At 34.0% G+C, this 15,387-nt stretch overlaps 1 protein-coding gene and 1 pseudogene across 1 annotated transcript; both read left to right on the top strand.

Moving 5' to 3' along the window:
- Positions 1–329: 329 nt before the first annotated feature.
- On the top strand, positions 330–1,224 carry LOC129488522 (olfactory receptor 8I2-like; annotated as a pseudogene).
- Positions 1,225–5,708: 4,484 nt separating this feature from the next.
- LOC129489934 (olfactory receptor 8H1) lies at positions 5,709–9,486 on the top strand. The gene is made up of 2 exons (XM_055293190.1): positions 5,709–6,012; positions 6,879–9,486. The coding sequence occupies exon 2, from the start codon at positions 6,898–6,900 to the stop codon at positions 7,834–7,836; it is 939 nt and encodes a 312-aa protein (XP_055149165.1). The 5' UTR covers positions 5,709–6,012; positions 6,879–6,897; the 3' UTR covers positions 7,837–9,486.
- Positions 9,487–15,387: the final 5,901 nt, after the last annotated feature.

The raw sequence follows: 15,387 nt of genomic DNA on the forward strand, positions 1-15,387 counted from the left end.
TTAAATTGCAAGACCCGATGATAGACTGGAGGAGAGAATGGTACATCTCAGGAGGAATCTTTCCTCCTAGACATCCTTCCAGACACATGTTTTTTCGTCCAAAAAACTGTGAACTTTTTTTTAATTAATGTCTGTCAGTTTGTAAAAAATAAAAATTATGCATAAATCCCTAACTAATTTGAAATCCTAAATTTTACTTTCCATTTGTAACTCTTTCATTGTTGAAGTCTGAGTCAAATTTGATTATAGGGCCTATAGATTTGAATCCTTCTCTAACTTTCCTTGTTGTTATTCAGCAGGTAAGTCAAAGGCCTGAGTTGATATAAACGGCTGACAACAATTTCACTGAGGTGACTGTCTTCATCCTCTCTGGATTTGCAAATCACCCTGAATTACAAGTCAGTCTTTTCTTGATGTTTCTCTTCATTTATCTATTCACTGTTTTGGGAAACCTGGGACTGATCATGTTAATCAGAATGGATTCTCAGTTTCATACTCCTACGTGCTTTTTCCTGAGCAATTTAGCATTCATTGACATATTTTACTCCTCTACTGTAACACCTAAGGCATTGGTGAATTTCCAATCCAATCAGAGATCCATCTCCTTTGTTGGCTGCTTTGTTCAAATGTACTTTCTTATTGGAGTGGTGTGTAGTGAGTGTTTTCTTCTGGGACCAATGGCCTATGATCGCTATGTAGCAAACTGGAATCCCTTATTCAGTAGTCATGTCTTAGAAAGTGTGCAACTGGCTGGGAGTAATGCCATATGCGATAGGTTTCACAAATTCTCTGATATCTGTCTGTGTGATAAGTGGTTTGGCGTTCTGTGATTCCAGCATCAATCATTTTTTTCTGTGACACCACAGCTCTTTTAGCACTCTCCTGTGTAGATGCATACAGCACAGACATGGTGAGCTTTGTCTTAGCTGGATTCACTCTTCTTAGCTCTCTCATTACCACGGTCACTTATATTGCCATCATCTCAGCCATCCTGAAGAACCAGTCGGCAGTAGGAAGGCAGAAGGCCTTCTCCACCTGCGCATCCCACCTCACAGTTTAACTATCTTCTATGGGTCCCTGATTTTCATCTATTTGCAACCGGATAAAGCATCATCCCTGATCCATGCACAGTTGGCAGCATTTGTATTCTACATGACTGTCATTCCCATGCTGAATCCACTCATCTAGAGTCTGAGGAATAAAGATGTAAAAAATGCTCTTTGAGAGTCATACACAGAAAACATTTTCCATGACAAATTTATGTATGTTACAATTAAAACAAACGTGGATGGCTTCAGGAATTCAATTATGCCAACAACTAGGAAAATAGTAGAGTAACCTCAAAAAGGATAACACAAACTAAATGATAACTTAGAGTCTTGCAGTTTGTAAGTTGAATTATTACTTAATTACATGGACCACTAACTCACTGTATTTGGAGGTCAGTTCAGCATATAAATTATTCAGACATAGACATGTACAAGGAAATAAGAGGCATCCGAACATTCATATGTGAGTATGCTATCACACTGAAACAGGTTCAAAATTATTACATTGAGAATATGCGATTTTTGCCATTCTGTGCCCAGCTTATATCACGTAACTGGATTGTTCGTAATAGCCTGGTACGAAAGTAATGGCAGTTTTCTTCATAACAAAACAAAACAAAACAAACAAAAAAACAAACGGCAAAAACGCCATTACTTTTTTTTTTTTTTGAGATGGAGTCTTGCTCTGTCACCCAGGCTGGAGTGCAGTGATGCAATCTTGGCTCACTGCAAGCTCCGCCTCCCAGGTTCATGCCATTCTCCTGCCTCAGCCTTCGGAGTAGCTGGGACTACAAGCGCCCGCCACCACGCCCGGCTAATTTTTTTTTGTATTCTTAGTAGAGACGGGGTTTCACCATGTTAGCCAGGATGGTCTCGAGCTCCTAACCTCATGATCCACCCGCCTCGGCCTCCCAAAGTGCTGGGATCACAGGTGTGAGCCACCACATCCGGCCACAAAAACCGCCATTACTTTTGCACCAACATGATAAGTCTATGGATAAGGGCTTAGAAGAAGGATAAAGCATTCTCCAAGATGTGCTTATTTCACATTGCATGCCTGTATCAGAACATCACATGTACCCCGTAGATATACACATTTACTATGGACCCATAAAAAACTAAGAATTAAAATTTTTTTAAAAACTAAAAAAAAATCAAATTGACAATATAATTTGACATTCTGTTTTCTCAGCTAGTGGCAACTTGAGAGTAGAAAAATGGAAGATGAAAGAATAAGAACAGTTACATTTTGCTAAAAATATTAAATGACAGCTGATCACCTGGAATCAAAGAGTACAGAACTAAACAAACAAACAAAAAATAAAAATAACAAAGTAAATATTAGCCACAATGAAAAATAAAACATTGAAATAATTTCAGTGCAATTACTAATGGAACAACAGATACCAGGCAGTATAGAGAAATCTCTTGATAATATGGAGTCATTTGCCCCTAACAGATGAGTTCTTGATCATATATGTATGAACACAATTTTAGATTACATAGAAAAGTGCTCTGTTTATGGCATATATATTCTATAAAGAAAGGAGAGTTTAATTTATCATTAACTATAGATGTCTCATTAGTGGTAGCATAATTCCTAGAATATTTTGGGTATATACAGAGATTCTTGCATCTCCAAATCAAATGGAAAAACTTTGCTAATTCTACAGCATTAAAGGTAGAAAATGTGTGTGTATTGTTCATGTGTGTGGTGTGGGAGAGGTGGTGCTTTCCTTGAAAAGAGACTGAAACCTGATTTAATGAACTCTCCCAGGTGTTGTTAGAAGATAACCATTGAAAATGTTTCATCAGTACCGGCCTGGCCAACATTGTGAAAACCAGTCTTTACCAAAAATATATAAAAATTAGCCAGATGTGGTGGCACACACCTGTAGTCCTAGCTATTAGGGAGGCTAAAGCAGAAGAATCGCTTGAACCCAGAGGCAGAGGCTGCAGTGAGCCAAGATCATACCACTGCACTTCAGCCTGGGCAATAGAGTGACACTCCATCTCTAAAAATAAATAAATAAAAATCAATCAATCAATATTTGTAAGATAAAAATAATTTTAACTCAAAGTTTTAAAAAATTAGAATTATAGTTTTATTAAAATTTTAATAATGATTAAGCATAACTGAGGTTAATCTTAGTCAAATAAGAAATAAAAATATTAACTTTACACTATTTTCATAATATGCCACAAAAGGAATAATTCAGATCACTATATATAAGTGAAAAGTGACACCAAGATGAATAATGCAAATATTAAATTCTGGTATTATTAAACAGGTAACCATAAGAAAATACTTTTACTAGGTATTTTCAATACCTAGTAAAAGTATGCAACCTGATAAAGTAGAGGAAATAAAATAATAACCCAAAAATAACTAAAATAACTAATGAATAAGCAAGTTAGTATTTGAACAAAATTTATCAAAAAAAGGTCATTTTTTTTATTGAGTCAAAGACGAAAGACAAAGAAAACAATAGTAAACATAATCCAGAAGAGAGAGAGAGAATAGAAGGGGCATAAGTAACATGGTTTAATTTCTTAGAACTAGGTTTTCAGGTAATGGGGAGGGACAGGCTGTACCATTTTGTACACTTCACAATTTTAGAAATATTTTATCACCATGACATGTGTAAGAACTTGTAATTACTTTATCTTCTTCAATCTGTGTCAAGAAGATAATAAACGTGCATTTTATACAGGGCAAAAAAAACAAAACAAAACATAATGACTTAAGGCCAGGCACAGTGGTTCACACCTGTAATCCCAGAACTTTGAGAGACCAAGGCAGGAACATCACTTGAGCCCAGGAGTTCGGGACAAGCCTTTGCAACTTAGTGAGACCCTGTCTCTACAAAAAATAAGCCCAGCCTGGTAGTGAGCACCTGTAGTCCCAGATACTTGGGAGGCTGAGGCAGGAGGATTGCTTGAGCCCAGGAGGTGGATGTTACAATGAGTCAAGATAGCACAACTGTACTCCAGCCTGGGCAACAAAGCGAGACTCTGTCTCTAAATAAATAAACAACAACAAAAATAAGATATAATTACCTAGGGCATTGCACTGTATATCATTTAAATTGAGAGATTTAAAATCTCTGATCATAATTAGGCTTTTGCCATAATACAATAAATTGTGAAATAACTTTCTTGCCATTATAAACAACTCTGAACCTGAACAAAATAGTTTTTAATGTTAGAAAAAACATGGGCAATAAAACCCCTTGTTCATGGCAACTTTGCAATCACCAAGTCTATTGAGGTGGCCTTGACATAAAAAGTCACTTTTTCCCTCTTATTTGGCTTAAACTCTAATGATACCTATTGTCAAAGGGTGTGATTCTGGCTTTCTAATCTCCACATTAGCCTGTCTCAGGATCACTAAATTTCCGATGAACAGAATTGCTCTTTCAAAAGCTCATCGAATGTACGATAAATACATACAGAAGTAGCTGCTTTATACATAGCAACAAATTATCTCCTGAAATTCTAGATTATGGGCATGCTTCCTTCTAGACTCACTTTCAAATTTACATGAAAATTGATTTTATTATCATGACAACACAAAATCATATTAATATTTTACTCTGATTCACACTGTGTTCTCTTTCAGACTCTTTCTTTGCTTCCCCATCTTGGGCAAATAGTTCTCAGTAAAATATTTCAGCTCAATTTTTATATTTTAACTTTTAACCCATATTTAAGAAAAAATTTGATCTGATTATATATGGAGGAAGTAAGTTTTAAGCAACTAAATTAATTATAAAATGTTTAGTCTCAGGGTTGATTTTGTCTTTCTGCTCTCACTTTTATTTCATAAAAATTTAAAAAGTACATGAAAATAGCAAAACATATTGCACAAATATTTCATGTAGATGAATTAGGTGACATTGCCAAACCAGAATAAATAACCTGCATCACTTTTTGGTAATGCTTCAAAATGTCTATTTATCAGCTGGTAAGCACTTAGTTAACTTAGTAAGTTACCCCAGGGCACTAGCCAATACCTGAACCATAGAATTGTAAGGTTTATAAAAGGTTAATATAACATAGTTCATGGCATCGGAAAAAATTTTGGTTATCAAATGATGAAAATACATTGAATATATAGTATTATTATGCAACCTATGCATACATGTACAAATAGGAATTAAGTGCACAAAAGAAAATAATTAGTAAAAGTTATACTGTTTACAAAATGTGAACAGTTTAGAATTATTTTCATTTTCTTTTTTGAATTTTATTATATTCTGATTCTTTTCTAATTAGGATGTTTACTTCTATGACAGTATCATACATTTAAATATACAAAATTTTAATTGAAAAAATGTGTTATTCCATTTTTGATGGTGTCGGTCATAGAATAATTATTTTTCTGGAAATGGCTTCTCCAGCACCCCAGTAAAATATTGAGAACATCATAAGAAAAGACCAATCCATAATTTCCTTCATTTATGTGGCTTGTAAGGTAAAAAGGAAAACCTTTGCTCAAAATCTATCATGGCTGCATTTATTCCTTGCACCTTTATCCTTGGAAACATACCAAGCAATTCTTCATTGGTAATTGGTCCACAGGGACTACAAAAAGGTGCATTATCATCAGCCCCTCATGTATGAGATACTCTGGAGTTATCAGAGTGAGAGGTAAAGAATAATCTCCCTATTGTCACAGGGGCTCCCAGTGTTCGTTTGACACACTGCTTCCTGGTAAACTTTCCATTTGACCAGGACCTAAAAGAAATTTCTAGGTTGTTTTTTTGACACAGAATAAAACAAAATGAATGCACAAAAATGTAAAAACAACTTATCTCAAGGAAAACAAATATCATATCAGATAAAATTTTATCTCCTTAAATGCTTTTCGTATTTTATTTATAAGAAAAATTGAGGTTGACAAATTTCTAGACAGATAATATGAGAAGAAAGCTTTTTCACCAACTTTGGCTCAGACACGGTAAGTATTATTCTCAAAATTGGAAGATTTTATTTCGGATGAAATTAATTCAGGACTTTATCATAAGAATATACATATACATATCATTTAGTCCTTACCCTGATTAATGTAGGGGTTTGTAAAAGGAGAAATGTAGAGTTGATGGAATCGGAGTCTACAAGCAAGGTATATATTTTGATCGTATAATTTTGGGAAGAAATTTGATTTTGATTGGTTAAGTTACTAAAACATCGTATTTTTATAAATTAATACTTATATATGGTCTATAATTTTGGTGTATCCTACTAAAATCCTTAAGGGTGAAATTTATTTAAAATTACCATTAAATAATATTAGAAACAAAGGGGCAGTAAATAATCTATTAAAAACTGTTTCCTCTCATTGTTTATTGCATGTTTAGCTCTTTCTCAAGTTTTCTGAAATTATTTATAAACAGGAGTATAGTATTATAAGCCTTCTCTCTGAAGTCAACATATGTTGGCAGAATCAGTGTCAACATTTAATTGTTCTTACTTTGGATAAGTTACTCAAACCTTCCATACTCTTTTTTTCTCATCTGAAATATGTGGATAATAGTAGCATCTATGGTATAGTATTTTCTTGTGGATTAAATGTATTAATAAAGGAAGGCATTCAGAACAAGGTCAGGTTCATTCTAATTATGCAATATGTTACATTTTATTATATCACATCTAAATGTTAATTTACACTTTTATCTACATTGGCAATATAATTCCGTTTTTAGGTCACATTCTATAAATGTATTAGCAATTTATAGAAACACTAAACGAATTAAATGCTAGGTTATTGTATAAACAGAAACCTTTTGAAGTCATTCCTGTTAAGTATCAACTTTGATTTCTCAGCAGTTTAAAGCAATTGAACATGATGGGTAGAAGAAATAACACAAATGTGGCTGACTTCATCCTTACGGGAGTGTCAGATTCTGAAGAGGTCCAGATGGCCCTCTTTATGCTGTTTCTCCTGATATACCTAATTACTATGCTGGGGAATGTGGGGATGATATTGATAATCCGCCTGGACCTCCAGCTTCACACTCCCATGTATTTTTTCCTCACTCACTTGTCATTTATTGACCTCAGTTACTCAACTGTCATCACACCTAAAACCTTAGCGAACTTACTGACTTCCAACCATATTTCCTTCACGGGCTGCTTTGCCCAGATGTTCTTTTTTGTCTTCTTGGGAGCTGCTGAATGTTTTCTTCTCTCATCAATGGCCTGTGATCGCTATGTAGCTATCTGCAGTCCTCTACACTACACAGTCATTATGTCCAAAAGGCTGTGTCATGCTCTTGTCACTGGGCCCTATGTGATTAGCTTCATCAACTCCTTTGTCAACGTGGTTTGGATGAGCAGACTGCATTTCTGCGACTTAAATGTAGTTCGTCACTTTTTCTGTGACACATCTCCAATTTTAGCTCTGTCTTGCACGGACACATATGACATTGAAATCATGATATACATTTTAGCTGGTTCCACCCTGATGGTGTCCCTTATCACAATATCTGCATCCTATATGTCCATTCTTTCTACCATCCTGAAAATTAATTCCACTTCAGGAAAGCAGAAAGCTTTCTCTACTTGTGTCTCTCATCTCTTGGGAGTCACCATCTTTTATGGCACTCTGATTTTTACTTATTTAAAACCAAGGAAGTCTTATTCTTTGGGAAAGGATCAAGTGGTTTCTGTTTTTTATACTATTGTGATTCCCATGCTGAATCCACTCATTTATAGTCTTAGAAACAAAGAAGTGAAAAATGCTCTCATTAGAGTCATGCAGAGAAGACAGGACTCCAGGTAATTAAAACAGCAGGAATGCTGAACATTTAAACTCTTCTTTCTTTTCTATTTGGTATTTCCTTGGTCTCTCTATAAAAACAACTGAATCCTTTATGTTTGCATTTCTGTTGTGCTAACCTTTGCTTGACTAAACGTGATCTTGAACATTTCAAAGTGTATGTTTTCAGAAATCCAGATTGCAATTAGAAATCATAATATGTGTTGGCTGGGCGCGGTGGCTCATGCCTATAATCCCAGCACTCCGGGAGGCCGAGGAGGGCGGATCACATGAGGTCAGAAGTTCAAGACCTGCCTGGCCATGGTGAAATGCCCTCTCTAGTAAAAATACAAAAAATTAGCCGGGTGTTGTTGTGCATGCCTGTAATCCCAGCTACTTGGGAGGCTGAGGTAGGAGAATCGCTTGAATCTGGGAGGCAGAGGTTGCAGTGAGCTGAGATCGTGCCATTGGACTCCAGCCTGGGCAACAAGAGCGAAACTCCGTCTCAAAAAAATAAAAAAATAAATAAATAATAATAATAATATGTGTGTCATATTTACAGTCTAAATATATGTTTTTAAAAGCAACTGATGTGGAAAATAAGAAAATATGGTTGTCCTTCAAAATTAGATTTTACAAATTCCTATGCATACTTCAGCTGTAGGTAAATCTGTTATGGAAAACAAAGATTTGGGGCACAATGATAACAGTTTCAGAAGTTATTTCATTTATTATATGCGGCAGAATTATACCAGAGTCTTTAGGAGTACTATTTTGAAATAAAGTTTTCCAAGAGTTAGATTCTAAATATGCTACATTTTCAGCTATATAACCCAGAATATGTTACCTAAAATGTAAAACTCTCTTTCCTTAAGTGCACAAGATAAATAATAACTCCAAATTTGATCAGAGAGTAGTTATAAAGTGTTTAAGGTGACAGTAATCAATGCTGCCTATTCTCATTAGAAGACTTGCATTCCAGCACAGTGCCTTTTGTGAAGGATGTTCACTTGTGTTTTACAAATTACTTTTGGTTAATTTAATTTACAGACACACAAGCAACTAAAAAGGAAACAACAATATCAGTAATTCACAATTTGGAGTTTAGGAAATTAAATATTTCAACAAAATTAAGTTATAATAAAATGGCATATATTGTTAGAGAAAATTTGAAAAATATTATAAAGTATTATGGAAAATAGAAACCCTCAAAATAATGAGTTTTGGCTATTTTGCTTATGGCGTAGCCATTCTTTTGTCTCTTTATTTTTCTAATAAACTTGTTTTCAGTTTAAGAAAAACAAATCAAGTTTTGTGCATGTTCTTCTAGATCAATAGTTTTGAATATGTGCAGGTATATAACATATATGAACTGCATTTCTATCACTTTCTGTGTACTGATTTTCAGCTTTCTGTATCCATTTACAAGTTTAATATTGGATAATCTCTTTGTCATTGACAACTCTAATACAAATTTTTTCTTGATACATGGGCAAAATCAAGACTCATTTCACAATGTTTTGGACTTGAAATATGAACTCACCACATTAAAAATCTACATGCAGTGTTATCTCTTTTGCGTGCTAAACATTTGAAAACTTGACTTCTGTAAAGTGTCAAACTGTTTCTTTGTTAAAATTCTGTGTGTTTTTAAAAATCATTGCCTTGCTCCTGATGTCTACAAGTTTTAGTTTTAAAAATAAATCCTTGAATTAAATGCTTTATTCATTGGTTTTACATTTCTTAATACAGAAAAGTTGTAAATCAAAGAATTGACGATGAATTCAGATGTTGTGACATCTCATAAACTTTAGTCAGGTAGAGTGATAAAATGTCTTTTATTTTCAAATTTTTCTTTTACGTATTCTGGAATCACAGTATTGTTTTTCTGTGCTATTTAAAGTTTATTTTAGAAGCTATTTTCCATTTTCCAAGTATTTGATTTTTTATTTAAATTTTTGTAACAGTTACTAGATTGTTTTCATTCAAGCAATTTTTTTTACCTTTTGAAATTTTTCTTTGTAAAATTGTATTTGATTTTTAAGTGTTTTATGAATGTTTAAAATAGAATGTAACCTCCACTTTGAGTTAATATTTTAATATTTTTTCAGTAATTCAAACTGTCAACTAATTTATTCAGATATTTTAAATATATATTATTTCCTCTACTTTCTTAATTTATTTCAAAACTTTGCCTTATCTAATACTAGTGCTGTATAAAATTATTACGATCTAATTTTTGCTTTGATATCCACGTTGTCCAGAATATATATTTATAGGTTCCCCTATTTGTTTTCATTTGCAATTAGAAACAAGTATGTGGTAGAGATTTATTGTTTAATAATAGTTTTTTGGCTCATTCTCATCTTATAAATGCATGATATAATTTCATGTATTTGCAGGCTCTTTCCATTTTTCTAGTCATTTTTATAAGCTAGGGTTTTATCTTGCTTTCATTTATGTCTACTTTTATGATTTAGATAATGGATCCTGTTAATTTGAGTTACAAAGATGGCCAACAGAATCTATCACTTTGTAGACAACATTTATGCTGAGAAATTGCTTAAATTCTATTTTAATCAGGACTACCCTATCCTCTTGATTGTATAAACTAAAATGTATTCACATAATGTTATAGAAAAGTATACAATAATCTGTGTGCAATATGAAAGATTTAGACTGTTCACATTTAACCTATATTTTCCCTATTATAGTGATGTAAAGTATTTTTTTTGTAAGATATTGTCTAATTTAAGACATAGTCCTCTGGTTCATAGTGTCATGCCAAAATGCCATATAACATAAATACAAAAAAAACCTGTAAATCAGCATAGCAAAATATGAACAGCTAGTTTTTCTTTCAAATAATGATAGCTAGATGAAAATAGTAATAATATTTTTTTTTGGAGCACTGCTCAGAAAATATTCAATGGGCTTTAGATATATAATTAACATACTTTATCATTATAATTTAACTGCCAGGTCAGTACTAGCAATATCTAAATTTTAATCACACATTAATGGAAAACCACCCTTTACTTGTTCAAGCAAAGATTTAAGAATTATATTGAAGTAATGTGATTATTATGCATTATTAGCCTGCATCAAATTATCTCATATACTCTATAAATATGTATCTATTATGTACCCACAAAAAAAGTCAAATTAAGAATTTTTAAAAAATAAATAAAACACAGAGGAGCTGCAGAACTGGGTAAATATAGGCTTTAGCTTGAGCTGAAACAGAGCATTGAAGCCAGCAATGGGTGGGCCTGGGACCTTTACTTGGCTTGAAGTCAGGACAGTGCCCTCCTCTCCTGAGGACTCATTTGTACACTCAGCTCATATTATCATGTAATTCTTGTCACCTTTCATTAATTTTTCTTACAAGCCTATTTCTTTCAACTCTATGTGGCCAGGAGAGGCTTTCTGTAACTATTTCACATATAGACACACATCTTAGGGAGAACTGCCTGTGAGTGATGGCTTTCTCAGCCACAAATCAGAGAGGTGGAGAAATCATTTTAAATTCTGGGCATTCGATCAAATATTCAGAAAAGGATACTTTGCCCTTTGAAAGGGCACAATAAACAGAAGTACGGCCTGGTAAGCAAATGTACTTCTGATTATTTAAACTGAAGTTCTAGAGAGGATGGGATAGTCAGTGGTTCCAGCAACTTCAGTAGGGGAATTTCAGGCAAATGCAGAAAACAAATACAAAGGAATATCAAAGTAGTCCTGGTAACATCAGAACCCTATTGATACTCTCACATCTTGGAAAGTGTTTGTCTCAGCCCTTTGAAATTATTATCTGCAAACTGTTTGCAGTTTGAATGGTTTTCATCAATTAGTAAGAATCTATACCCATGTCCTTGTGTTTGCTTTTCTTTTGTATCATCAGCTCATAGACATTTAATGCAATACTAAGAAAACATGCTCTCTCCTCCCCGAAAAAAAAAAAGAATTGTCTTGGAATTTTATTTTTATTAAATACACTTTACTTCCATTCCATTAGTACATTAAAGTTCTTCTAAATATGGAATACATTTGGTGTCTGAACACATTTTTTGCTACCATCCTGGCCCGGATAACTGTCTTTTTAGTTTCAGAATTATTGCTGCAGTGTGGTAGCATGCATCTAATTTTATTCTTATTCCTCTTGAGTCTAATCTCTATGTAGGAGCCAGAGTTATACTGTTAAATAGTAGGTTGGATTATATCATTTCTCTTCACAAACGCTATACAATATTTCATCACACTAAAAATAAAAACCAAGAACTTTATAAGTGTTCATTGGTTGAAAATGATGTCCTCAATTCTTAAATCTGTGAACTCATTTCTTATTATTCCACCTGTCACCTTACTTTGTCTCTATTCCATTATCTCCCAGCTCTTCTCTGTAAATAGTATTACTAACACTGCCTGAAGTTTTCCATTTTCTCTTCTTCCTGAAACTTCCTTCCCACAGATAACTGCATGATTTTTTTTAAATTTTTTATTTCCATACATTTTTTGGGGAACAGGCGGTATTTGGTTACATGAGCAAGCTTTTTAGTGGTGATTTGTGAGATTTTGGTGCACCCATCTCCAGAACAGTATACACTGAACCCAATTTGTAGTCTTTTATCCCTTACCCCCCTCTTACCCTCTCCCTCAAGTCCCCAAAGTCTATTGTGTCATTCTTATGCCTTTGCATCTGCATAGCTTAGCTCCCACTTGTGAATGAGAACAACAATGCTTGGTTTTCCATTCCTGAATTACTTCACTTAGAATAATAGTATCCAGTTCCATCCAGATTGCTGTAAAGCCATTAATTCATTCCTTTTTATGGCTGAGTAGTATTCCATCATATATCCATATACATGGAATATGTCTACATAGAGCAATATTTTATCCACTCATTGATTGATGGGCATTTAGGATTCTTTTCTTAACAAAAAAATCCCTTACACCCTATTAAAGGCATTAATGAAATAATAGAGGTTATTAAAAGGAACATGATGCTGATAAACATTTTCCAGGGCTGTTGATAGAGGATAGTGATTTTGGCAGTACTAGCTGAATCTCAGATGTATAGGTACAGTCCTATTTACAGAAAAGGCACTTGATAAAGGAAAGAACAGTTTATCAGATGACAGGATGATGCTGGGGAGAGAATTTGTATTTAATCAGGATACAGGCTTTTCTGATGTTAAAAAAAAAAAAAAAAAGGATTCAGAAACAGAGTGACCCAACAACAACAAAGTATCCTTAAATATAACCTGCAGAGTTTTCTTTGTTTTATTCTTGTTACTCTTGACCTGACTAGACTTTGTGGGGAGATGTTTTTCACAAGGCAATCTCAGGACACAGGTTCTTCTATGTTATTGCTCTATTATCTCCTTGATGTCTTCTTCTATGTTGTTGAAGAGAATTAATCTAGTACTTTGCCCACATTCTAGTGTGAGAGAAAGGTGAGATTTTTTGACACTAGGAAGACAATTCCAAACTTTGTGTTCATATGGATGGTTTTTAGAACATATTCAATTTATTAAGTAGACATAGGACTACACTGGTTACCCATTTCTTCTGATGTAAGCCTCTTTACAGAATTGTATTTTTCATTTAATTGTCAATTTTATTAGCAAAATGTTGTTTATAATGTTCTCATTTTCCTTTCCATATTTGTGGGGACCAGAGTAAAATACCTTATTTCATTCCTGATATTGGTTATATTTATCTTCTCTCTTCTTGGTGTTGACCCTGGATTATAAAAACATGTTTTATGTATTATAGTTTACCTAAAATAATCTATATCTCAACTTTTCACACAAGACCTTTAGGGTAGTGTAAAGTCAGATCTCTCCCATTCATTTTGCTATATTTGTTATAAATTTTACATTTACCAAAATGTTTAAAGAAGAACTAATACCAATCTTACTTAACTATTCCAAAAACTAGAGGACGAGTACTTCCAAACTCATTTTACAAGTCCAGTATATCAAAACCAGACAGACCCATTGAAACAAACAAACAAACAAAAAAGAAGCTATAGGTCAATATCCCTGATGAACATCAATACAAAAATTCTCAACAAAATACTAGCAAACCAATTTCAACAACGGTTTAAAAATATCATTGATTATGATGAAGTGGGAATTATCCCAGGGGTGCAAGTATTTTTCAATATACACAAATCAATCAAAGTGATTGATACATGATATCGACAGAATGAAGGACCAAAAACATGAACATTTCAATTGATACTGAAAAAGGATTTGATAAAATTCAACATCGCTTCATGACAAAAACCCTCCAAAAACTAAGTATAAGAGGAACATAACTCTACATAAGAAAAGCTATGTATGTCAGACCCACAACTAGTAACATACTGAATGGCAAAAAAAAACTGAATGCCTTTCCTCTAAGATCTAGAACACGACAAGAATGCCCATGTTCAACATTATTATTTGAAAGTGTACCGGAAGTCCTAACTGGAGAAATCAGACAATGGAAAGAAATGAAGAGGATTTAAACTGAAAAGAAAAGAAGTCAAATTATTCTTGTTTGCAGATGATATGATCTTATATTTGAAAAAATCTAGAGACTCCACCAGAAAACTAATTAAAAAGCTGATAACAAATTCAATAAAGTTGCAGGATAAAAAATCAACATAAAAAATTAGTAGCATTGCCCAGGCGCGGTGGCTCACGCTTGTAATCCCAGCACTTTGGGAGGCCGAGGCGGGCGAATCATGAGGTCAGGAGATCGAGACCACAGTGAAACCCTGTCTCTACTAAAAATACAAAAAAATTAGCCGGGCGTGGTGGCGGGCGCCTGTAGTCCCAGCTACTCGGAGAGGCTGAGGCAGGAGAATGCTGTCAACCCGGCAGGCGGAGCTTGCAGTGAGCCGAGATTGCGCCACTGCACTCCAGCCTGGGCGACAGAGCGAGACTCCGTCTCAAAAAAAAAAAAAAAAAAAAAAAATTAGTAGCATTTTGAGGACTAAGCTCTAATTGTTTTATCTTGCCCACATTCTTATCTAAATGATCTGGGTAGTCATGTCCTACAAACCATAGATTTTCAGCAGATGAGTTTTATTTAACCCTATGTGTCATAACTTACTTTTCAATCTGACTCTGGCATAACATTATGAAACAAAGAAGAAAATAAAAATATTTTACCCCAAAACATGTGTCTTTGCCATATCTTGAAAGGCCCTCTAAAGCTGTCCTTAAAGGAATATTTGCCTCTGTAAAGAATCTCTATTAACATAGCTATATGTTTTCTTCCAGGCCTTCCCAATCCTAATGAGATAAATTAAAAGTCTAGCACCTTTTAAAGATCTAAATAGGAAACATTTGTCATCTATTGTCTCCAAGGGCAGACACTATAAGACTTCAAAAGAACCTTGGTCTCCACAATCTTTTATCTTAATCTGAACATTTCCTTTCTATGGATTCCAGATCTTTAGACAAACTCAACTAATTGTCAAGCAGAAAATGTTTAAATTTACCTATAGCCTGGAACCCTCTGCCTCCCACTGTTTGACTTGTCCCACCATTTTGGACCAAACCAATGTATTTCTTAAAAGTA

Source organism: Symphalangus syndactylus, chromosome 1 (assembly GCF_028878055.3).
Source record: "Symphalangus syndactylus isolate Jambi chromosome 1, NHGRI_mSymSyn1-v2.1_pri, whole genome shotgun sequence".
NCBI classification, from domain to species: Eukaryota; Metazoa; Chordata; class Mammalia; order Primates; family Hylobatidae; genus Symphalangus; species Symphalangus syndactylus.